Below are 24,547 nucleotides of genomic sequence, written 5' to 3' on the forward strand. Positions count from 1 at the left end.
GACACTAATAATGTTCTTTTAGAGCGGTTTTCTATCCAAAGATCTCACAAGTGCCTAAAAAGACATTGTTGCTCTCATTTTGATTTGAAGAAATGAAAGTACCGAGTGACAGCTTCGTCAAAATCACCCAGCCAACTAATGACAAAATCAGAAATAGCACCGAGGTAGGTGCACTCTGAACCAGGACCTACCTTCTTGGCCCTCCATGTGTTCTCGTGGTAGATGTTCACTCGACATGAGCAAGAGGGTCGTAAAGGGATCATGGATCTGCAGACCCTTCTTTGCCAAGGATCTCTACTGTCTAGTAGCATCACGTATGAGTATAACAATACAGTGTTGAAGTGGTACGGCTCAACTGGGTTAAATTCTGAGCCTGTTTTTTGTTGTTGTCAAAGATTGTGCAACACTTTTCAGTGTAATTTTTATACCGCTGTGTGTAGAGTTTGTTGCCGGAGCTGAAGCTCTCCTCGGGAAAGTCTCTGTTTGCATGCTTAATTTTTAATCCGATCTCTAGTAAAAGTTAAAAAAATTATTTTAAGCAGTGATAGACCCTCCAGTGTGCATTACAGGCAAGCTGAAAGGAACAAGTCTGGAGAAGAAGGCACAGCAACAGAATTTCAAGTGACTTGAAGGGGCTGTTTTTCGTACAAGTTGCAGTTTAGCCCTACTTTTCAATCACACCTTATTGCCTGGTAGCTGACTTATTCTAATGTGACTGAGAGCAGAATCTAGCCGGGAGGTTGTGGTGATTGCTGGGCAAATATGGAGTAAGTGTGCTTTTCCCTGGAGTGAGTGAGAGCTGCAACAACTCAGCAGGTAATTCAGCCACCCTCAGGGCTTGACCTTATGTTTCACATCAGGCTGTAAATTTTCCTTGCGAGTCCAATTTGAGTTTTTTGTTCTCCTTGTTAATTTGTTAAGACCCAGTCATGTGCGAGGTGCTGGGAGATGCGAAAGAAAATCTGGACTCAGGCCTGAGAGAGCCTAGCCTTAGGCTTGGCTCCTGTGCAGAGCAGCAGCAGCTGAGCTCTTGTACCTGCGTGGGGCTCTCGTGGTGTGATTTTTTTGGACTCCTTTAAGGCACAGGAATCGGCTCCATGCGCTTCTCTTTGTGCGGTTGGGGCCAAAATAGATCACCAATATAAGCAGGCTTTGGGAGACTGCAGCAATGTTTTGTTTTAAAAAGGGAAAAGAAACTAGCTAGTAATTATCTGGTCAGTGTTTTTGTTCTTCCATTTTGCAAGAAAGCTGTCTTGCTGCTTCAGCCCATTCCCAGGAGCAAGAACTTGCTACCTCAGAACTGGCTCCCAACGAGGCTGCATGTTTCTTTTTGTCTCTTTTTTTTTTTTCTTTTTTTTTTTTTTTTATCCCCCGGGGGGAAAAAATAGCAAGCAGTAAGAAGTGATATTGTATACAGGGCTATTACACTTTTGTCTTGGCCTGCTTAATGTCCTTGACACATACCCATTTCACCCAGCGACAGCCAGTATGCAAATTGGCTAAAAGCTCCATTAGGTTGTTCAAGGCTGGGGAAACCCATCTGTCAGTGTCTGTGACACAGCCGGGCTGGAGTCTCACGTGGGAATCTGTCCTTGAGATACCCAGGCAGCTGAGTTTCTTCTAGCCTCCAGTGTTCCCAGAATCAAAGGAATTGTTGTACACTCTTCCTCTTGCCGCATTTTTTGTATTTTCACCATTGCTTTTTTTCCTCCCAATCCCATCTCAGAAAAGCACAGGCGTATACGGTGAATTAACAGGGAAAAGTGTGGGGTTTTGTCTTTTAGTTGCTTTTCCAGAAATGAACAATTACGCATATTACTTGCGGAAACAAAGAACAGTACTTGTTGTCCAAAAAAGAAGAACAGCTTTATAACCTTTTTCCGTATTTTCCTGTGTGATCTGCTAATGACAGGCGTGAGGTTGTTAGTTAAAAAAAGATCTGCTGGGCATCAGCTGCGGTTGATACGTCCTCTGTGAGTGGACCCGAAGTGCACGATAACCTAACGAAGATCTCCAAGAACGCACCCGCAAAAGGCTTTCCTTGAGAGGATTTGGGTGTGGGGCGTGGGCCGGGGAGCAGAGCTCCTGCACCGAGGTTTGGGAGCAGGCTGGAGCCTGTGCCCGGGGGAAAAGTTCCCGCGATGCCAACAGCACTTACCGTACCTCTGCTTACTTGGGTTTTTCTGCTGGATGGAGGGTGAGCCTGCAGAGTGGCAATTTCGCTGGTTTTTTGCTTGCCTTCTGACATCTCCAACGCTCAAACCAGTGGAGCACGCCAGGATGAATGTTGCGGGAGTAGTTGTTAGCCCGTGAGTGCTACGGTTAGCGACGGTACAGCGTTTTGTAACGGGAGACAGGGACAGTGAAATAGTTCAAATTTTCATCGCCTTAGAGCAGGGAGGCCAGGCGTATGCCATCGGAAGCGGAGCCTTTCGAAGGGTGTAAGGTCTTTATTGACAGGCCTTGCAAATGCTTGATTGTTTCCTGTTGGTGTCAAGCAAGGGCCCTGAACACAGACTATCTGGCAAAATAGCTTGTGTAACTTCAAAGCCCAGCGGTGTTCAGATGCACGAGATAATTACAGCCTCCTCCATAGCAGATGCTCTCTTCTCCAGTTTGGCACTTTCCTCCTCCAGTGTGCAAATAATTTTCTCTACCTAAGCTGATGGCCATCTTGGTGATACAGAGATCATTTTTTTTTTTTCTCCACCAAAAAGTCTGCAATTTGTTTTTTATGGGAAAGCTTATATAGGTAAGAGAGTGCGATTTCCCTTTATTATCCTGCTGTGAATCAAAGCCCTTTTGATAAAGAAAAGCCTCCTACTCCGTGGAGACTGATAACATTAAGAGTTAATGTGTTCGTATAGCTGGGATCAGAATAAACTTTATCTTTCCAGAAATAGAAGTTAGATATTCAGCAGTTATCCTTCATATTGCTAAGTGCAACTTATTCAAATCATGACATATTCTGCTTTTTGTGTTCCAAACCCAGTCACATAATAAGGAGGCTTTTAGATTAGCATATTAGTTTAAATTTCAGACATACCATTTTAGTTCTGTCGTATGCTCCCAATGCTTTTTTTCTCTCTTTGTCTCTTGAGGGCAACGTAGACTTAGCTAGAATCACATGCTGGGGCAAACAAAATTAAAAATCAGGGTAAGAGATGGTATATGCATTTGTCTGGAAGTTAGTTGTGGTTGGATTTACACAACCTTTGCTCTCACAGTTGAGTATTTTTTCACACTGCCCAAATTATTTCTGTGCCAATGGGGGCAGAGGGCTTGCGATCTTGCTCAAAGCCATTTCTGCATGTATGTTTTTCTGGCTGTCTGATCAGAATGCCACATCCTAATGGGAGGCAAAACGTAATTAAACATTGGTGAGTTGAACAGCTTGCTTTGAAAAGAGGTGGACTCTGCTTTATGTGACAGTGAATCAGCCCTTTAAAAAAAAAAAAAAAAAAACAAAAAAACAAAACCAAAAACAAAACAAAAAAAAAACCCAAAAACAAAAAAACCCCAAACAAACAAAAAAACTCTAAAAAAGGTAGACTGTAAATATTTGTCCTTGCCTATGCAAGGGGTTGCTGTGCATAGGCAAAGCAGGAGATGAACTGAGGATTTTACATGCATTTAAGGAAATTGGATGCCCAAAGCTGTTGGGAACAAAGAATCTGCTTTGTCTGTAGAAAAAAATTAGGTTTAATACTCAAGCCTAGTTTGAGGAAAGAGTAGTCCTCAGGGCAAACTTCCTGAGCCTGGTTCTATATGGAAAGGGGCTGAGGACATGCCACAAGGAATATCTTCTTTGGTTGAGGAGGAGGGAGGGGCAGAGCCTTTCTCACAGCAGTTCCAGGGCACGAGGGCCACTGCAAAGCATAGGCTGTAACATTTGCTAAGTGAATGGAGAAAATGATGGGACTGTTTAAAAAAAGCAAAACAAAACCAAAACCCAAACAAACAAAAACCCCAAACCCAAACAAACAAAAAAAAGAAGCCACCAAACCTCTGCGATTTGCTAGGTTTCCGTGGCCTATTTATGAATGCCTGAGAAATGGATTTTAATTTTAGTGAATCCTCACAAGCCAGTCAGTGGAGCAGCACAGGGGGACACCGTTCTAAAATAGCTCTAGCAGATGCCACAATAATATGAGTTTTCCCTGCATCTCTCATTTATTTCTTGCTGTGTGCATTTCTCTACTAAATCTGTTCCCTTGATAAATGCAAGGATGTTCTTGCCATTGGATAGCATAGCTAAGTGCAGTTGTCAAAAACACTAACTAGCTTAACCTTCTCATTGCGTAGCTACTGCTGCTCTTAAATATTTCCTGGGCTAACAGACATCTTTGAAAATGAGTTTTAAAGGGTTTTCTTTCTATATACACAGGGCATGGCTGTTAAACAATGGCAGTTTGAATGGAAGCTATTTTAATGATAACAACAATAGTGTCAGTTATTTGGATAAACTGTCAGCTTAAAGGAGGAGACCGGCCATCAGTGGATCACTGCAAGGGAGCTTAGAAAATTGAGGAAATTAACCTACTGGCATAAGCAGTGCCACCAGATCTTCAGAAAGGATAATTATCCTGCTGCCTTGCTTCGTGTGTGAGTGTTAACATTTGGTACTAGACGTCAAGAGACCTCCGATCTTGCCAACTTTACCTTCCCTGAAGAAAGGGGGTTCTTTCGTGTCCTTGATTGCTTTCAATTCGAAATACGGTGAGTCGGTGCTGCTTTATGAGGCACCTTGGTGATCACTTACCCAGCCGTGTGAGGAGGCCGATGTTATCGATGCGAATATTTATTAATTGATGCGAAGCGCCAGCTCCGCCGCCCGCGTTAATCTCTGGGGGTCTCTGCTCCGGCGCAAAGTGAAGGATGCCAAGAGGGTACCGGGCGCCGTTGGCCGAGTGATGCTGCGCCGAGGAGCCCGGGGCTCCGCATCCCCCTCCCGCCGGGGCACGGCCGTGCACCCACCTCCCGCCGAGTCCTGCCCCCCAACCCCCTGGGTTGGGCCTTGCGTGCCCCCGCTGTCCCTCCTCGGTGCCTGAGCCCTTGGCTCAGGACCGCGGGATCCACGCGGATCCCCCCCGTCCCCGGGGGGGCTGGGGTGACGCGCGCACCCCGACTGCTGCCACCCAGCACCTGATAAATGCAGCTACGGCGCTGCGAGCACCTTGCCTGCTGAAGGCTTAGGCTGGAGAAAGTGCTGAGAGTTTTTTGGTTTTTTTTTTTTTTTTTTTTTTTTTTTTTTTGTGGTGGTGGTAGGTTTTTGGTTTGTAGGGGTTTTCTTGCCTTTTGTTTCTCAAGGAAGCTGAGGCCATTTTAAAAATTGGTAAATAGGAACGATAGAGTAGAGTCACAGTCAGCAAACTTACGGTAATTTGGATGCTTGTTTAAGATCAGCGGCTGCTTATGAAGGTGAAAGCGGTTTGTCCTGTTCTGGTTTCATTAAGGAACGTGATGTATATACATCAAAAAATCTCTGATAAATAATGAAATATTTCAAGAACCACTTGAAATTCAAAGTAATGAAATTAATCAGAAACAGCCACATAATTTGGTTAGTAATTTTGTCAGTAACTTTTCAGTGCAGTGAAGAAAACCCTAGTGCCTGGATTGTTGACAAAAAAATAAATTAAAAAAAAAAAAAAATCTTAATCCCATCTATTGTCTGTAAGCATTTCTTTCTTAATTTTCAACTTCCTTTTTCTTTATTGTTCTGTTTATAACGAAGCTGGGCCTTATTTTTGTTGCCAGTAGTTTGATGAATGGCTTGAAAGGAATTGATGGTGATGGCCTTGTTTGCTCCTTAGCCGTTGTGGCAGGGGAGGGGGTTTTGTGTTTGTTTTTAATTCCCTTTTGTTGGCGTAAATGGTTCTTATTAAACACAGAGGTCAGTTCCCAAACTTGGGATGCTGGGTGAGAACTGGTAATCCAGAGGCGTTTTTTGGTGTGTTGTGGGTTTGGTGTTGTTTTTTTTTTTTTTAAGATGTCTTTAAACTGGGACTCAAATTTAAACTGTCAGAAATGTTACTGTGATCAAATGAGTAGCTGATAAACACCATTTTAGCAAGCAGGCTGCTAGCCTGTGGAGATGCCCGCTGCCAGGGCGCCTTCAAGTAAAATGCTGTGGCTAATTTTAAAAAAAGCTCGGAACATTTTAGGACCAAAAATAGCGACGTTTGTAATTAGGGATACTGAAATAGAAGCAGTCAGATCCCTGGGGATTTGCAGGAAAAATCCCTGCCTCTCCCGAGCTCAGGTCTGCTGAAATCGCCGGGGCTTCAGCACGTCCCGGGTGCCGGCGTGGGAGTTGGTGGCCAAGCCAGAGCCTTGCTTCAGGGCGAAGTCACCCCTTGTCCTCAGCCGCGCGCGCCGCTGCAGCAAGAGGAGTAGGTGCGCGAGTCGAGCTGAGCTAGGAGCGAGCCGGCCAGGCGGTGATAAGCTTAGGAGCGGGTTGTCAGAGCCCCGTGGGAGCTCAGTCGTGCCAGCTGTGTGCGCGCCTGTCGTGCGCCCTGTGGTGTTACGCGACGTGGTGACATACGCCTGGGTTTCTGCGGCGCGTACGAAGGACTGTTCCCGCTCCCCTTACGCGGGAGAAATGAAGGTCCTGAAGGAGTTGATAATTTGGCTCCACTTGCTTTTTTTTTGCGTGCGGGCTGTGATGCAACTTCAGCAGGTGTGATTTTACCCTGCGTTGTGTTTGCGGTAGCAAATTGGGTTGAATACACCTGATTTTATGTGTGCCCTCTGGACAGGGTTTTGTAAAAGAGCGGCTGCGGCCGCTTTGCGTGGCTGTTAAGGACTGCACAGCACTATATAGGGGCAGGGGGAAAAAGATAAATATGACCTGGGGTTTTATCTTCCAAGTCCTGCCATCCAGCCTGCAATCAGCTGCACCTCAGTAGTGCAGGAGGGAGGGACGTGGCCTGCAAAGGAGTTTGTGATACTCCTGGGTGAAATGTAGAATAACAGTTATCAGTGGGGTGGACCTACGGAAAGGTTTGTGTTATCTGTGAAGAAGGGTGCTGGAGTATATGGGCAGCTGGTAATATAGTGGGGCCTAATAAAACCATTTGTCTGCAGCGTAGACGTGAAGTAATTTGATGCAAGCCAGACAGGGTTGGGAAGGAGCAGATTTAGAGGTGGTCATCTTTTTAAGTGTGCAGAAAGCAAATTACAACGCTAGTAACAGATGACATATCACGAGAAGCTGCTTGTGTAAGTGTCCTTTAATTCTAAACTGTTATGGAGATGAAAGTATTCAGACTCCACCTTTAGGAACATATTGTATTTCCCTATTTATGTTTGTTTCCCATCATGTGATGAGGTGCAAGGGAAGGTGTTGCTTGCTAATTTTAGCCTTGCAGACTGTCACTGCAGAAATCTGGCAGTTAACGCTTCTGGAGGGTAGTGCTCTAAGGAAAACCAGGCTGTACTGTGCGTCATCGTCCTCGGTGGCACTGGTGGGGAGAAATATTTCAAAGTCGTGTTTTCCTGGCTTGTGTTAATGTACTAGTTGGCTTCCTGCAGAAGAATTACCAAGGACGATACAAAGCATTAATGAGAAAAGAAAACCTGTTTCTTTGCTGAATAAATGTATCATATGGAGACTGAGAAATGCAGTGAATGCATATGTGTAACCTTACAGTCATTGCTGTATTTTTCAGAGCTGTGGTACTGATTGCAGGAATCTCTCTGCACATTGACCCTCACCTGTACTTGCCCGTTTCACCATCAGAGCCTGAACAACTCCTGTCCTTCCAGATGCTCTGAGGCATCTTTATGCAGCTGCTGATGTTTAGAAGTGGGGATGGAGGGAAAGGATGGAGGATGGGAGTAGGGAAAGGATGGTGGGGGGGAAAGGATGGAGGATGGCAGGAGGGAAAGGATGGAGGATGGCAGGAGGGAAAGGATGGAGGATGGGAGGAGGGAAAGGATGGAGGATGGGAGGAGGGAAAGGATGGAGGATGGGAGGAGGGAAAGGATGGAGGATGGGAGCAGGGAAAGGATGGAGGATGGGAGGAGGGAAAGGATGGAGGATGGCGGGGGGAAAGGATGGAGGATGGCGGGGGGAAAGGATGGAGGATGTCAGGAGGCCACCTGTGGCTCAGAAATCCTCGGTATACAACCTGCCAAGGAACATTTAAGTTGGTCTCATCCTCACCAGACCAGTGGATTGTCAGAGGTCTGCTGGCTGCAGAATCTTCCATATGTGTTGGGAGTGGTGTGATGTCTGGAGTGTGGGGAGCCGGAGCTGGGGACAGGGAGAGCCGGGCTCTGTATGGCAGCAGAAATCTCTGGCAGGGTCCCTCCCAGGGCTGCCGTGTTGCTGCATATATTTCCTCCTCTGCAGCAGAGTTTTGTCTGTTGGGGTGGTAGCACGAGGGAATTGCAATGATAAATGGACCTCAGTTGAAATATATAATAGCCTGATAACAGGTTGTTTCCTTCGTGGAAGGACTTTTTGCCCTGCAAGAACTGTGTTAACCCAGGGTTCCAGAAAGGAAATTTAGTGGCAAGCCCTTGCAAATAAAATATTAGGCATATGAGGGATAACACAGACATTTAACACCAGTAGAATTAAGAGTATCCATAGATTTTTAGTTTAGGATTCCATTTTTTTTTTCTTTTAGGAGGAACCCCTAAGAAAAAACATTCTTTTTAATATAGACTTTTGGGTTTTGAAGTATTTTAAAAACATCTGGCACTTTTAATATCTGACTGTATTTTGGCACATGCATCACCATGTCAACGATGTTTCTGTTTACTTCCAAAAAGATGTGATAGCAACCCCCCTGACGGGGTGGCTGCCACCCCCTTGTGTTTTTGAGGATTGTTCATGTAAGACATAGGATACAGTATGACAGAGTTTTGCACAAAATGTTCTGAATGGTAGGAAGGAAGTGGAAAAAGAACCACTGCAAAATTCTCCATGTAAAACAAGTTTGGGGGGAAGCAGTACCGATTTACTTTTTTTTTTTTTTTTTTTTTGGTGGCAGAATTAAAATGTTGTTTTATTTTTTTCTTGAACATAAAATTAAATTCAAAAACTGAATCCCACTAAAAGATTTTTAGAGGACTAAAGTCTAAATGGGTCAGTTTTTAGAGGACTAAAGTCTAAATGATCATGGAAGAGGTAGGAGCTTTGGTATCTGGTAGGTTGATGGTCCACGTCCAGCTTCTGGTTGGGAAGTCCCAAAGTGAACGGTGTACTGGGAATAATTACTCTCTGCTTGGATTTATAATGCCATTTCCCAAAACACCTGTTACTAACGACTCCCAAATGTAAAGCGCTCTGCTAGGTGGGCTTTTTGTTTTTCCAAATGTGGTGTTTCTTACAGAAAGTAACTGTCAGCTTGTTTTCAGACTGTTGATTATGTTAAAGGAAGTTAAGGTTTATACAGTCAAGGAGTCAGAAGGTAGGAAATGTTGGACTTCATGAGCCTGTGCACTCTGAATTTGGATCCTGTGTGAGTAGTTATTACCACACGCTCATTTAAATACTTGATTAGATATGTTCTGCTTTCTGCAAGACCTCAGCCTTTGCAGAGGTATTTAGTGATAATTTAGTTTCTTGTGTTGTGTCTGTGCTGATATCTTTCAGTGTTCTGTTGCAGTTTTAAGATTGCTGAAGAAGTTATTCAAGTTTTCTTGGGCCAAATTCCCCAAACTTGAGGCTTAAATTGTAGTTACCATTTTAGATCTATCGTGCGTGACATTTTATGTCTGAGATTGAGCCTCGATACTCTGAGTACCTGCTCTGAGAACCTTGTGGATTGGGAGCTATGCCTTGATGTGATTGATGGAGTCAGACTGCCTTCCCCTTTTTAAGGAGGTAAAAAAATCTATTTTTTATAATTAGGGGTGCATTTAATTTCAAAGCTTGCCAATATTGAGCTTTGATTATCTGATGGAAGCTGGCATTGGCATTAATTGTGTAATTTTTAGTCTCGGAGATTTTTAAAGATCTGACAGTTTATTTCATTTCAAATGATTGAGAACCAGACTGCCTTTAAAATGGTACTGGTTTTTCTTAGGCAGCGTTCCCTTCGACTACACCGTAGATCTCCAAAGAAGCTGAGGAATAGGATTTTCATCATTTCTGTTTCCTTTAACCCAAGGATATTGCATTAATGTAAACACTACTGCTGCTGAAATCTGTGTGGAACATTGTTGTTTAATAATGACTTTAGCAAATGAACTAAACTTGAGGTCAAAGCGTAGCACAGGAATAAAGTTCAGATGTCTCAGTTTTAGTAAATCCTTTGTGTGCAGTTGCATTTGATTATAGGCTGTATCTGCACCTTCAGAAATCACTTAGTAGACATTTGCTCTGTAAGTAAACCTGGAGGGTTTTTAACACACATAATGCGTGAGGTGAAGGAGTTTTGTGTTGAGTAGTTCTTTCTTACAGCACTGGGTGTGCAGGGAGGGATGTTTCGAGTCGGCCCTTTTCTCTAGGCCAGTCAGCAGCTTCCCCCCCCCCCCCCCCCCCCAGGCTGGGCGCTACCTGCAGTGGCGGTGAGGATGCTCTCCCTCCTCTTGCCCACCTTGTTGGTGATGGTACCGTAGTGCAAGCCTTGCTAAAGTCAGAGCAAACACCCCCCCCCCACTGCTCTCCGCGCTCTGCAGAGCTGGTTGCCTCAATACAGGAGGCAAGTAAGTTGGCCAAGTGTTACTTGCCCTTGCTCATCCGTGCTGGCTGCTCTCTGTTGCCTTGTCCCTCCCGTGCTTGACATAGCTCCCGTGAAGCTTTTCTCTTTAGTTCGCCGTGCTGCGGCCAGCCTGCGTGTCCCCTGGCTCCTCCCTCCTTTGAAGACAGGTGTAAGGTTTATGTCTTTTTCCGGTCACCAGGAGCATCCCGATGGCCTCCAGTTGCCACAGCCTGCCAGAGGCTGCGAGCGAGCAGCTTGGCGGTGACGTCGGGTGGCACTGCGTAACCTGTAACTGGGCGTCCTGGAGGTGTTTCTGACTTAATGCTCCTCTTCTGGGGCAGCACCTCTCCCCCCAGCCCCTACTACGGGGCAGAGGGACCCAGTGGCAGCAGACCTTGTCAGTGGGGGCAGGCAAAGAAAGCCCCAAGAGCCTCCATCTGCTTCAAGTCCCTTGTCACTAGTCCCCTGCCCTGTTCAGCAGTGGACAAGTGTTTTCCTTAGTCTTTGCTTTTGCTGCTGACGTGCCCGTAGACAATCTTAATGCCCCGGTATTCCTAACCAATTTCTACTCCAGCTGGTAACACGGTGTGTTACTGTTACAATCCGCTTATTGTTTTGTTCCAAGTATTGTAGCTGTAGCTCTTCCCCTTTCTGTTTATGTAAATCATGTTTTATTGTAGACTTGAATTCCTTTTATTTTTGCTCAACATTTAGTGACCGTGAGTCTGACAGTGGTATTAAATGGTATTAAGACTTTCAGAATATTTATTTGTATCTGATTTGAAATATAAACCTTACTGTTACGTGCCATCATTCTTTAAGCTTCTGTTCCAAAGCATGGTGCAACATTTTTAAGGAAATGTATTAAGGAGACTCCCTTTACTTATTCAGATTTATCATTTGAAATCACTTCAAATACATATTCTTGTCAAAGAAAAAAATGCAGACTTAAAAAATAAATCATGTGTGAATGAAGACTATTAAAAGGTCAAAAAGCCAGAAAGTTAACAGAAGAGGTTGGAGGCAATGTTGCAGTGCAGAAGGAAATTTAATCTCTTGTTTATTAAGGAATAGATAATTTGGATGAAGAACATAGTAAATACAGATGAATTTGTTAGAATCGCCTTTTGGTTAAAACAAAACAAAACAACAACAACAAAACAAACAAACAAAAACAAACAAACAAAAAACCAAACAACACTTTCTGATTTGTGTCAGGAATTTTAACATATGTATCCCGTTATTCTGAATTCCTATTGCTTGCAACAGGAGAAACCTCATTATCCCAATTAGTGTTCCGTTGGATTTTACATAGATGCGTAATGAAGCGGCTGGGTCCCCGCATTGCAAGGCTCTTCTCTTCTGAGCACACAAGTTCAGGTTCTCGGTGTTGTTATGCACAGTATGGAAAAAGTATATGGCACAAAGCCCCACATGGTTTGGGCAAAACGTCTTGAGCTGAACCTGGGTATGTTATCAAGGTACTTGGCTCATCATCCCACAACATTTAGCAGAAAATAATGATGATTTTAAGGAACTGCGAAAAGAAACTTGTCGCGATGAAATTAATTTCTGTGCTGGTTATGATCCATTCTAAGCATATCAGAAAAAAAGAGGGTAGGTTACTTTTACCAACCGGGAAATTTTGTATGGATATTTTGAGTCAACATTTCTGAGCACATGAGTCAAATGACATTTGAAACTTCGGACAAGCACGGAAGCACAATCTGTTGTTGAAGAAATGGGAAGAGCTTGAAAACTTATACCATCATAAATTTAGAGCTTTTTTTTTTTTTTTTTTTTTTTTTTTCCCCCTGCTCTGAGAAGTGCTAAAAACCAGAGATAGTGGAAACATTGAAGAAAAAAGTAGGAATTAGAAGGGAAGGAACTAGCTGCATAATACTGGATTGCAGCATAAGAAATGTGTCTTTCATATGTCTAACCAGCAGGGCAATTTTATTCTTGTTCAGATTGACTGATTTTGAAGCGAAGTGGACTTCCTGACGGTTTTTGTATACTACTTCAAAAAAAGTTCATTATTTTATTTAGATTCTAGCAAGACCAGGTGTCAAAATCTCACTAGCTGCTAAGAAATAGTTGTCATCTTCCAGTGACTTTAAGTATTACAAAATTCAGAACGAGACTTTCCTCATTCCATAGTGTTGTGGGCATTCCCACGGCCCCCAGTTATGACAGCAACGTGTGTGCTGGGCATTAACTGCTGTGATGTCTAGTTGCAGAGGTGGTCAAATACCCCTGTGGGTGGGCTGATCACTTTGGACCTTTGCCTCAGACTGCATTTGATGCGAATACAGGATGTATCCCGAAGGATTTAGTGCTCGGACTTCAATTCAGCTGAAGGTACATATGATTTCCTATTAAGAGTATGAATGGAAACAAAAATATGGAAATATTTTGTTTCCTAGATTCAAAAAGACAGCAGTGTTGGGGTTTTTTTACACACTCATAGCACGCTTAAGTAAATTCATCCTCAAAACCAATATCATTTATAGAAAGTTGAATTTCAAGAATAAAAATAGAAATGCCTGTAAATAAATGGAGTGCAATTCTGAAAATTCCAAAAGTAGAATAAAGAGGTTCTCTATTTTTGCATTTAATTATTTAGTAAGCTTTACCTCAAGTGGATTTGAATGATGTCTGGAAGAAAATTTAAACATAAATTATAGTGGATGCTTGTCTGCTGCATGAAATGTAGAGAAAATAGAGATTTTTATAAGACAGCAGAGTCTACGGTAACAAAGTGGAGAGCGTTTATCTGGATTCAAATTCCTTAGCGTATGAGTTGAAGGACTTAGTGATACGAGCTGAAAATGTAAGTGCTTAAATCCCCAAATGTGGCCTGGCAGATCTCGCTCGCCTTCCCAGGTACCTAACGTTCTGTGTGCTCCTGGGCTGTTGGGTCTGTGATGATGGAAGTTGCCTTTGACCCGATGGAGGCCTGGAATTCACCTCGTCGCCAAGTTCCTTTAAGGCTTACAGAGACCCATTCCTTCCCCTCAGTCTTTACATGGGCCAAACCACTTTCCTAGGCTGTGTATAATGGTGCCTTCATTATAAAGCTCACTCTTAGTTGGACAACTCGTTGTGAGCAGGTGGAGGAGTAGCTAGAATGGGAAAGAGAGGTTCCTGACGTGAGGTTTCGTGGTGACCCTTGCGCGTCCTGCCACCCTTAACCATTTGTGGGACGCTGTTCAGGGCTGCTGGGAGCACGAAGACCCCCCAGCCCCAACCTTGGCCAACCCTTTCCACAGGCTGGTGCCTAAATCCTAACTGGTACCATCAGATTCTTATCCCTGCTGTATCAGCTTACTGTTAGAAGGCTTTCCAGCCCTCCTTTAAATGCCATTGCGTCCATCAGTCTGATGAGGTTGGTTTCCTCCTCCTCTTCCTAAGTGAGGAATTGTAATGACTCGTATGGGCATTTTTTTTTTTTTTTTTAAAAAAAAAAAAAAAAGCTATTTGCTTTCATGAACTTATTGGAGGAGTTTGCACTGGAAGCGAAAATGCAGTAAGGTTTGTGATGGGTCATATCTTCTGTGGGCATCCTCTGGCCCCTGGCCTGGCAGCAGTGTGTTGCTGTAGCCCAGGGGATCCCAGAGAAAACATGAACTCTGGCTATTGTGGAAAGCCCCAAATTCTGTCCTGATGGTGTCACGCTGTTATCTTTGGGACAGACCTTTCCCAAACTCTGTGTTATGTGGATTCTTTTGGCCGCCGGAGGGGAGGCACAGCTCAACTTTTCATATAGTGCTGGGTGGAGGGGCAGAGGTTGCCCATACACATCTACAGAGATTGTTGTGGTAACGTGGGGAGATGATGGGGCCGTTCCCAGGGAGCCCTGCCACCCCTGATTCCTCCATCCCACCAATGCTCATGTCAGCAGTGGCAGATTTCCCACTTAATTCTTCCACAAGAAAGACAATCTGAGGAAACTTGGTCAGATTTTGAACAACCTTTTCGGTTGGGGTTTCATTCTGCAAAATGAACATGTATCTGCTTCCGATCTCTGCTCACCAGATTCTCCAGTGAAGAGGAAAGAGGTGATATCGATGTTTCAGTTTTATTCTGTGCTTTAAATTCAGTTTTATGCGTTGAACTTTTATTATACTCAGGTTCTTGCACAAGCGTTGATGCTGTGGTATGTGTGGACTGCGTGCAGAAAAGCAATGCCGTGAAGCACGTGCCTCCTACGTCTTATTTCCAAGATGCTTCTAGTCTGCTACGTGTAAACAAACACCCAGAGAGGAAATCTAGTTTCTCAGAACCAAAAAGTGTTTGTTTTTGCAAACATTTGGGAAATTAAGTATTAGTCTTTCAATTTGCATTTTTTTTCTTAACCTTCAAACGGACCGACAACTCATTAGTGTAGCCCAAAAATTGGCTACATGGGAATGTAAACAGAAACAATAATTTCTGTTTAAATTTGTTATTTTTCCCCTCATTTTTTTTACCACAGTTGTTGTATCACAGGCAGTAATAGCTGTCATATTTTGATCTGTGCGCTAAAATATTCTTATTAGAGGAATTACAATGTTTTATCATCCAGATTGCCCAGATTTAGTATTTTTAAGATCTAGATTCTGTTCACATTTAGACTCAGTATATCAATAAAATATGAATGGGTTGGATAATGAAGCAATAACACTAATTTATGTCAAAGAATATAGGTTATTGTTTACGAGTTTGGCAAAATACTTTATCTGTAGAAAGAATTCTTCTTCTCCCTTGCTGAGAAATAAATAATGCCACAGGAATGGTCTGTCGCGGGAGCCTCCTGCCATGAAATAAATGGGAGGAGACAAGGCTGTGAAGGTTGTTTTCTGCTCTGGAAAATATTTATTTGGTGACGCAGCTCTTATTCCTAGTCTTTGGCTTTTTAGTGCTAAGGACTAAATTGTACTCTCCTATCTGGGTGCAAGAAGCCCTAAATTCAGGATATCTACCATAGTGTAGCCCAGAGCAACAGGCAGTCCACGGATAAACAGAAAATTAATGTAGTTTTACACAGTTAGTTTTTTTTTTTGGTATAGCAACGTGTAGGGAGGAGAGGGTGACAGGCTGAAGTTGACAGATTTACATCTATTTAGTGACCAAAACCCCTGGGGGCAGCGATGGCTGGGGTGTTTGCAGCCTGCAAATGATGCTCTTCGCCTCTGTGCTGTTTAGTCTTGTCTTAGACTGGTTTTCGTTGGGGCCTGTTCATCCTCAGGTGAGGTGACCATCCGTGTCTCCTAATTATATGTGCTCTAATTCACTTTGATATTCAAACTTCGTCACACTTCAAAATAAGATGCTTTCCACCTGCAGTTTCCCATTGGTAGTGGTGGGAAACGGAGGGATGCATGGATTGATGTATTTCAGTCTATCTTAGTGGAAATAGAAGATGCTGTGATCGATCAGTGAGAAAATTTCCAGGTTTCTAGTGTGTGTCACCCACCCTGGCTAAAATCTCAGTGTTCTTAAGGATAGCCAAGAAGAGTAAATTGCTGTTGCTTTTTGGTTGGTTGGTTTTAATGCAGAAAATGGTATAAAATGAGACCTACTTTGCAGGTGCTGTCCAGTAAAGGATTTCCTCCTCTTCCCATGGATGCTTTGCATCCTATGTATTGTCTACCTGTAAGTGCTTATCAAATGCTAAATGCTGGGCAGTAGTGGTTTGGAAGAGAAGTATTTTAGGACAGAGAAAATGGAGCCAAATTGTGCCCAAGTTTAAGCTTTATGGACCTCTAGTGCTTTGTGGCAGGTTCAAGGGAACTGTAAGCCCCGGGAGTATTTAGCCTACTAATTTCAACAGCTTTCTGTGTGAAACAAAGATCTCAAAGTATCTTACTGACCTGTCAAATCCCAATTTTAATCTGACTGTTGAATGACTACTGTGTCTATTGGAGGACTAAGTTTTTAAGTTTTTTTCATAATCGTCATTTTTCACAAGTGATTTTTTTTTTTTTTTATGCTGTGTGAAAAGGGGAAGCAAAACACAGTGACACCTCTTTCCTAGGGAATAAAGATGTTATTTGGAATAGAATGAAAAAAGAAGGCTCAATGTATACAAGAAGCATGAGCAAGAGGGCACTGTGATTGCATAATTCTAAGTTTGTTTTTAAATAAAATAAAAATGATCATTTTTAATGAGAAAGTAATTGGATTGGCATTTTATTTAAGATTTAAAATTATTTCATTCGTTCAGTTTAGATACAGGGTAGCAAAATCATTGTATGCAGAAATAATTTTTATCTGCAAAAGCATTAGGGATAGCTTTAGTTGTTAAATTCTAATATTTCCTCCATCTTGAATATTGCAGTCCTCGATAGCATCTTTCTTCCAGCAATCACAGAGCATTATATAAGACTTGAAAAGGTAAGGAAGAGTCATTACAGACTGGTAAACTGAGACATAAGGAATCTGAATGACTTGCTTGGGGTAGCACAGTGATATAGTAGCGGTACACAGAGCGTAACCCAGCAGCTCTGACTCACCGGTTTTCTTGTATCCAGCAAATCACTTTTAAAGGCCTTGGAAGGTATTCAGAGAAATCAAAATCCTCTTGAGGTGTGTTCCGATTTTCTTGATTGAAAGAGCTGTGATAGAACAGACTTTGAAGCTTATTGTCTGTCTTCATCTTCTGAGTTTACTTACATTTTCACATGCCATTCCTTTACAAATGGAACGTGTTGCCAAGCGGTGGGCTGTAGCTTCTACACAAGCAGTCCGGGAAGCTTTGTCACCGTGCAGAGAGGTTAGAAAATATGTGTGCTGTTACATCTGTTTGTTTTCTGTTAGATGTCTGGGGGAAGACCTGACTGTAGGAAAGCGTCCAAGAGGAGCTCTGTCTTCCAGGCCTTCGTCGGCCGGATGGGAGCTAGACAGTAGTCATGGTCAGATTCTGCAAGGCCAGTGAATGCCCTACAAACTCAAGAAGAAAATTAAGACTCAAGCTCCCTTGACTGCAGACTTTCTAAAATACATGAGGTTTCTGTGTTGCTGGTTTCAATCTTTTATTCGCTTTTTTGTTCCGCCTGGCTACGGACAAGAAATACAGCTTACCTTTTTGTGCCGCTCCTCCTGGAGGAGCCAACCAAAGGCAGAAGAGTTGCTGTGGCTTTTATCTGGTTCTTTTTATTGTATTTGCCCTACCTATCTGTTTTCTCTTCAACTGTGATGCTTGTCTTTTGCTTAATATGAGATTTGCCATTCAATCAGCTCCAAAATCCCATCAACAGGCCGATAAGTTGATGGCATCCTCTCATCATTACCATAATTGGCCAGTAAGAACCCTCCAGCTCTCAAAAATTGCTCCTTTGTACAGTGGGGTGTAGAGAGAACAGTGTTTTGCTCGTGTGAGCTGTAAACTGATATTTGCACAATTTATTTGTATTTACTTTATTTTATTCTCTCAATCAGGAGCTGAGGGAATTGTGTGGCAATTGGGCTCTAAGTGAGATGAATCTAGCAGCTGGAAAACACTCTGTTCAGAGCAAAATGGATAGTATATGTTCACAATTGCTTAAATAATGCATGTTTTAATGCAGGACTGTGTGTCATGCGCGTCTTCTTAATGTAAGATATGCCCTACAATAGGAAAAGTCAATATATTGGCGTTAATGGGGAATCTTTCCAAGATCTTACTTTCAAGTGGATAAAAGAGTATGAATTTGGGATAGCCAAAGGTGAATACCAACAAATTGGCTAGTCCATTAGCATAGCTGTCCAGCTGCATCCTCGGCTCTGAGGCCACTCCAAAACCACAAGCCCGACCGCTTCAGAAGCCTGCCAAGGAGCCAGCTGCTGCTAATAAAGCAGACTCTACAACTTGGCATCTGGGGCCTGTGATTCCCATCCAAAAGGAGTTGTATGTGAAAAATATTTGAAATTTGTCTTTTTAAGTAGTATTTTGCTTTGGAAGAAAAATGCTTTAGACTAAACTCGCAACAAGTGAAAAACTACATGAGAGCACTGTGGTTGTCCTGGGAAGATAAATACCATTCTTGTGTAAGGAGGTTGGATGTCGGAGGGAGGAGTGGTATTCGTTTAGTAACCAAGAGGCTTCTGGTTCAGCATTTCTGGGTTACTGAGTAAGAAGGACCAAGGTATCTCATTATTCATGCTTAGTTGTGTGCACTTGTATGGGACACTGTTTCAGAGAGCTCAACAGTAGGGTTTCAGCGCAAGAGTGCGTTCCTGAGACTGGTTGAGAATAAAGCACATTAATTTATCTGTTTTAAATAATGAAAAAGGAGAAATTTCATTCATTTTTCAAAGATGAAAACAAATCCTATTAGCCAGCCATGCTAAATTAGTAAGCTGCTTGGAATGATCCACAAACCAGTTCATTCCCCCCACACTCCCTATTGAATAATGAAGCATGAGAATTGAAAAATGAGTCGTCTGCATTGGTTATTTGAAAAATTAACAGCAAAGCCAGCTCTGAATTCCAGCTCCCTTTTGAAGTAAAACATGTAGATTTTTGCCTAATACTTTTTTATTTTACTTTATTTTATTTTTTTCCCTAGCGCTGCAGGTCCTGTGCTTGGCTGTGTTGGCAAAATGTCTTTCCCAGGTTTCTACAGCTGGTGTCAGGGTGTTTTGAGCCAGTCTGGGAAGCTGGGCTCCTCGTGGCTGAGAAGTGCTTTGCCCCCAGCCACGGAGGGGGCCAACATCAGAACAAGGCACAAATTTGCTGCCGTCGGGCGCGCAGGCGGCTCTCCAGGCAGTGCCCCCCTTGGCATTGTCAGGGATCCTATAGCAAGTGGTCCATATCTGGGATCATCATCAGGTTGCCATCCGTTTCTTTCACTCCAGTTATTACGCGGAGATTAACAAACCCAGACCCTTTGCTCATTTTGGAGGCAAAATGCATACTTCTGCCATCAGTCATACACTCATCGGCTCAGGAAACGAGAATTCAAAGCTTTCTTCTGACCTGAAGCTTTTAGTCTGGCAACCGGCCAGGAGATGTCATCAGCCCTCGTACAGGCAATTTTGTAATCTTTCTGCGGACGGTATTCTGGGATATTGGATATGCATGGCAATTACTGTGGGCTGCAGTGGCTAAGATTTATTAGTGAAGAGGGTTTGGAATATAGCAGTGCTTGCTGGTCCGAGAAGATCAGCATCCTCCCAGGTGGACTGTGGCTGCCTCTCTGCCCACCCTTAAAGCATCTCCCGGGATGCTGCTGTGAACCGGGGCGTCTGCGGGCGCCTGCTGTCCGAGCAGCTCTTGCTTGAGAGACCACCTGTCCCATGACCTGATTTTCTGGGTATACTGAGGACTTTATTTTTTTTTTTTTTTTTTTTTTTTATAACCGTGGCCTTAAGATCGCTGTAAATGCAATCCGTGTTCACTTCTAGGTCCCTTTTCAGCTGGCTGAGAAGGATAAAATGCTTAAATTAGAATTAGGCCCCCAGTGCTTTCCTCTGTGTGAGGATAAAGATCTTACAATAGAATGAAAATTGCTCTTTGTATTTCAAAGATATATTTCCACTTGTTTTTTTTTTTTTTTTCCTTGCTTATTAGGTTGGTGTGAGAATAGGCCATTTACTCATTATCCCCTGCTAAGACATATATAATAATAACAATTAATAATTAAAGTACGTAGCACTTTATTGGCTTACAGAAAATTCTGTCCTTGCTTTACATCATTTGTGTGCATTCAGTGTGTACAGTAGACTTAGAGGTGTGGGGTAAAGCACTAAGAATCTTACCTTGGCTTTTTTTTTGTTTTGTTTTTAATTTTACATTACCAATGATCAGAATGTGCAAGGTTGGCACAGGATATTTCCTGAGCTCTTGGTATGCTGAAGCCGAAGACGTGCTAGACACAGTCACATCTACTTCTTCCCGGGCCCCGCAGTGCCCAGAGATTCAAGTATGCTTGCAGCGAGGATGTTTTAAGATACAGGTGCCTGTGAATTTGTTGGAGGCTACTGCTGCCTGCAGTTTCGCCCAGCCACGCCGTGGCGTGGAGCTGGTTTTCCCGCTGTGCCCACAGCACCGGGGCTCAGTTGAGGCGGTTACCCATGCTGGTACTGGGGGCTGCTGCTTCAGCTCTCTCTTTCTGGGACTGACATTGAAGCTTGGGTGGGTGGGGATTACCTCGTGGTAAAATGTGTGTGCAGAGAAATAGGATCCGTATGCATTAAGTGCTTTTGATTGTCAGCAGAAGTCTCTATGCAGATACTCGGGGAAGGAAGCTCATTGCCCTTTCTCTTTTAATGTAGATGAGAGTGAATGTCATTACTTGCTAGCATGGAGATTGCACTGTCTATTAAACTGATTTTTCCTTTTAATGGGTCCTGCTTGAGTCGCGTTACATCCAGGCCAGATTGCGGAGGGATTCTGATGTCCTGACAGTTGATGGTGTGTTCCCACTCTCCCAGTTTAAATGGGAGAAACTGGGAAGAAGGAAGGAGAAGGCAGAAAGAAAGGCATAGCTGCGAGTGTGGTGCTTTATGTATTTCATCAAAGCCTCTGAGCTTCACCTATCACTGATGCTTCCCTTATGTTCTCCAACATTTTTGGTCCTTCTAATTGAAGGGACTTCTTTGAAAGAGTTTAGAGCTACTAATTTAAAAATATCCATCTGCAGAGTCTCTGATTTTAGTGTGTGCATAATCATGAGCACTAAAATAGGGCCACTGAAATGAAAGGGGCAGTTGATTAGCGTGATCAGAATTACTCACAGACTTAAATATTTTCTCTGTTCAAGGCCTAAACGCAGAACGAGCACATCAGAAGTCACTAAAGTGTCATCGCTAATATAACAAAAATTGCAGATGCTTTGCTTTTATTAGTCCATTAGCACATCATAGTTAACTTAGCATTGGCCCAACCTTTACCTGCTGCTGTAACCGTGCATACAGAACGTGCCCATCAGCTTGTGGAAACCCGCTTTCCCCCCTCTCAGCAGATGGCCGTGTTCCTGGAGCTCTGACTCCAGTTCCCTCAGCTGGAGCCTGGGCCTGCAGCGTCCCCCCCCCCCCCCAGCTCCCCCAACTTCTCCCCTAGAGCTCAGATTTTCTGCGTCGGTCACAGCAGTGGCAGGACCTGGCCTCCTCCCGCCTTCCAGCCACTCCTCCCTTCTTCTGACAAGCATTCTGTGCCGCGAGTAAACGCGCTGATGATGCTCGGGGCACCAGGGATGGTTGCAGGGGCTTCAGTTCCCCGTTGTTGCCCCAGATCGGAGGCGCTTAGGTAATTTTTGTGGCATGCGTGCATCTGCTTTCATAACATGCATTTACCAGGGAGTTAGGGAAGAGCGTTGTTTTCCCTGTGCGAATGCCTCCCTTTTTAAGTGATATTTCTCAGCTGCGTGTGGTTTGTGGTTGTTCAGCAGCGGGTAAGGTTTTGAGAGCAGGAGGTCTTAGCCAGATCATCTTTCCCAAACCCTGCTTCTCTGCTGTGAAGGACGTCTGTAATGACAGTCTTTTCAGGATGCTTTGGGTATTTTTTTTTTACCCCATTTCAGGCTAGCCAACTCTCTGCCACCTGACTGTGCATGTACTGGATGCTGCTCATGTTTAGAAAAGACTAACTAGGCTTCTGGCATCAGCTTCTGTACCTTTGGCTAGATCTTCTTATTTGTGTCTTAGAGTATTCTTAAAGCAGATTGTGTTTAACTTCTTTTTTTAATACCAGTTACTCCTGAGTATCTGTCATTTCAGAGCTTTATTTTGTGATCTAGACAAAACAGGCTCACAATCTAGCTACTGTAATTCCAGATTAAAAAAAAAAAAAAAAAAAGCAAGCACAGTAATGCACTTCACAGCCGTGGCTAAACCCAAAATCTCGGTCCCGTTGGGCGTTTTGAAAGGCACTGCTGGCTCGGGGCGGGTGCACACGCGGTAGGAGCGGAGCTGGAGGTGGTCAGGGAGGGCAGGCCAAGCGTGTGCCCTCAGAGCATAGCTCTGGAGTTGTTAGCTGGGTAAAGCACGTGAGTCTGCCATGCTTTTCTTTTCCAGTAACAGCCTTTTTTTGTTTTGTTCTGTTTCCAGCAGTCCTATGCACCAGCTCCCCACCCCATGGCTCCTCCCAGCCCCAGCACAAACAGCAGCAACAACAGCAGCAACAACAGCAGCGGAGAGCAGTTGAGTAAAACCAACCTGTACATTCGAGGCCTTCCACCCGGCACCACCGACCAGGACCTTATCAAGCTGTGCCAGCCGTAAGTGCACTTAAAATACTCGGTGTCTTCGGGTCGGAAAATGTCAGAGCTGGCCTTTCACTTTACGCTCACCTATGTCGGCAAAAGGACATCAGTACCCTCCTGCACTCGAACGTTAACCATTATTCCTTTAGTTTAAACAGCTAATTAATGCCTGTTGAAAACCTGGTAATGAGTTTCGGGGGATAGAGAGGTGAGGGCCTTCACATTGGCTTCTGTTTATTTTAATCTGGCTTCTTTCTTTCATTAAAAGGAGAATTTGTGTGGGAAGAAAACCTTCCTAATGACAGATTTTATAGTTACGATGATCTGTGAATAACAACCCAGTGCACAGCAAAACACGGGTGTTCCCTCCTCATCTATTTATTGCTGTGTTACACATTGCTCAGCTCCAAAGATTGAGAAGTAGGAAACCCACTGAAGGTGGCCCTGTAGCCATCTAATTAACTGCAGTTCCACTGAAAAATGATGCTGTAGAAAGTAGCACCTTCTGCCTCCCTGTTTATCTTGAGTCATATTTTCAGATTGTACTGATGAATATCAGTTTGATCGTGTTTTATTGCTGTTGAAACTGGAGAGGGAGCAGAAAGGAGCTCTTTGCTCCTCGTGCATCGTCAAAAGAACTGTTTCCCAAAACGTTGCACCCTGTTACCCGTCCTCGCTCGACTGAATGTAGTGGGTAATAGGAGTAGAAATGAGAACCTGTTAGGATTTCCAAAGTCTTGACTATTATTGATGACGTGTGGGAGGGGAATAATCCATTTTGAGAGTCCAACCGGAGATCGCCTGGGTGGAATTTAGGATTGCACATTTCTAGTGTTGAGATAATAACATGGAGAGATTTGAAAAATAAAAATCCACTCTTGCTGTGATGCGGTTATGATACAGTGCAGTTGGAGCTTTTGACACAGCACAGTCTGTTCCAAAAGACAACAGTGTCTGATATGTTTTGTCACAAATCAGCCTTTCGAATCGGGATCGATAAGTGAAGGTTGGGAAAGTCAGGAACGGTCTGGGACTGATCTACTGACTTCAGTCCAAATGGCTGTCGTTTTGAAGCTTGCAATAGCAGTAACAATTTAATGGGGTGTTACAGTTTTACATCATCGTTCTGCCTTTCCTCATGTTGACCAAAAATGCTGAAAGACTTCCGGAAGTATGCGTTATGTGCACAGGGCTGGAACTAACAGTCTTACTGGAGCGATATCTGAACTTGAGCAGAATTTTGGGAGCTTGGAACTCTCTCCCGTGACTTTTTCCTACTAAAACTGCTACAGGTAGAACTGGCGCCCTACAGGAGTGGAGTGAGCTGAAGATTTTTTTTCATATTTCACGCAAGCTGAATTGCGAGTGTACCTGTCTGGCACTCGTACAAACTACATTCATTGACACCTCCCGCTTGCGACAGTCACAGATAATCCCAGTTCAAGGGCCAGATCCTCAGCGGGTATAAATCGACTGTAGCCTGCTGACGTTCAAAAAGCTGCTTTGCTAGGCATCTTCTCGCCGTCTGACCCTTTCCAAGTTCAGGCAAAGGCTTTCAGCCGGTCGGGAATGAGCTGGCTGCTCCGAGAGGAGCCTCGCGGCTTTGGTGCTCGGTGCCGCAGTCGCGGTGGGCGGCTGTGGCCCGCGCCGCGCTGCTTGAGTCGCGAAGTGCGGGGAGCACGTCCCTCCCCCTTGCCTGGGCACGGGGTAGTGCCCATC

General features: G+C 43.8%; 1 protein-coding gene across 6 annotated transcripts in view; it reads left to right on the forward strand.

Annotated features, from left to right (window-relative positions):
* The window catches only part of RBMS3 (RNA binding motif single stranded interacting protein 3), a 721,589-nt gene that overhangs the window by 340,144 nt on the left and 356,898 nt on the right, over positions 1–24,547 (forward strand). For 4 of the 6 annotated variants that reach the window (XM_042806473.1, XM_042806470.1, XM_042806472.1 and 1 more), the window contains one exon: positions 22,674–22,843. In XM_042806473.1, the coding sequence (XP_042662407.1) occupies positions 22,674–22,843 (170 nt within the window). The remainder of the gene's footprint in view (positions 1–22,673; positions 22,844–24,547) is intronic. The other 2 variants (XM_042806471.1, XM_042806475.1) reach the window with 1 other exon arrangement.

The sequence above is a fragment of the Tyto alba genome, unplaced genomic scaffold (assembly GCF_018691265.1).
Source record: "Tyto alba isolate M040663 unplaced genomic scaffold, T.alba_DEE_v4.0 Super-Scaffold_46, whole genome shotgun sequence".
NCBI lineage: Eukaryota > Metazoa > Chordata > Aves > Strigiformes > Tytonidae > Tyto > Tyto alba.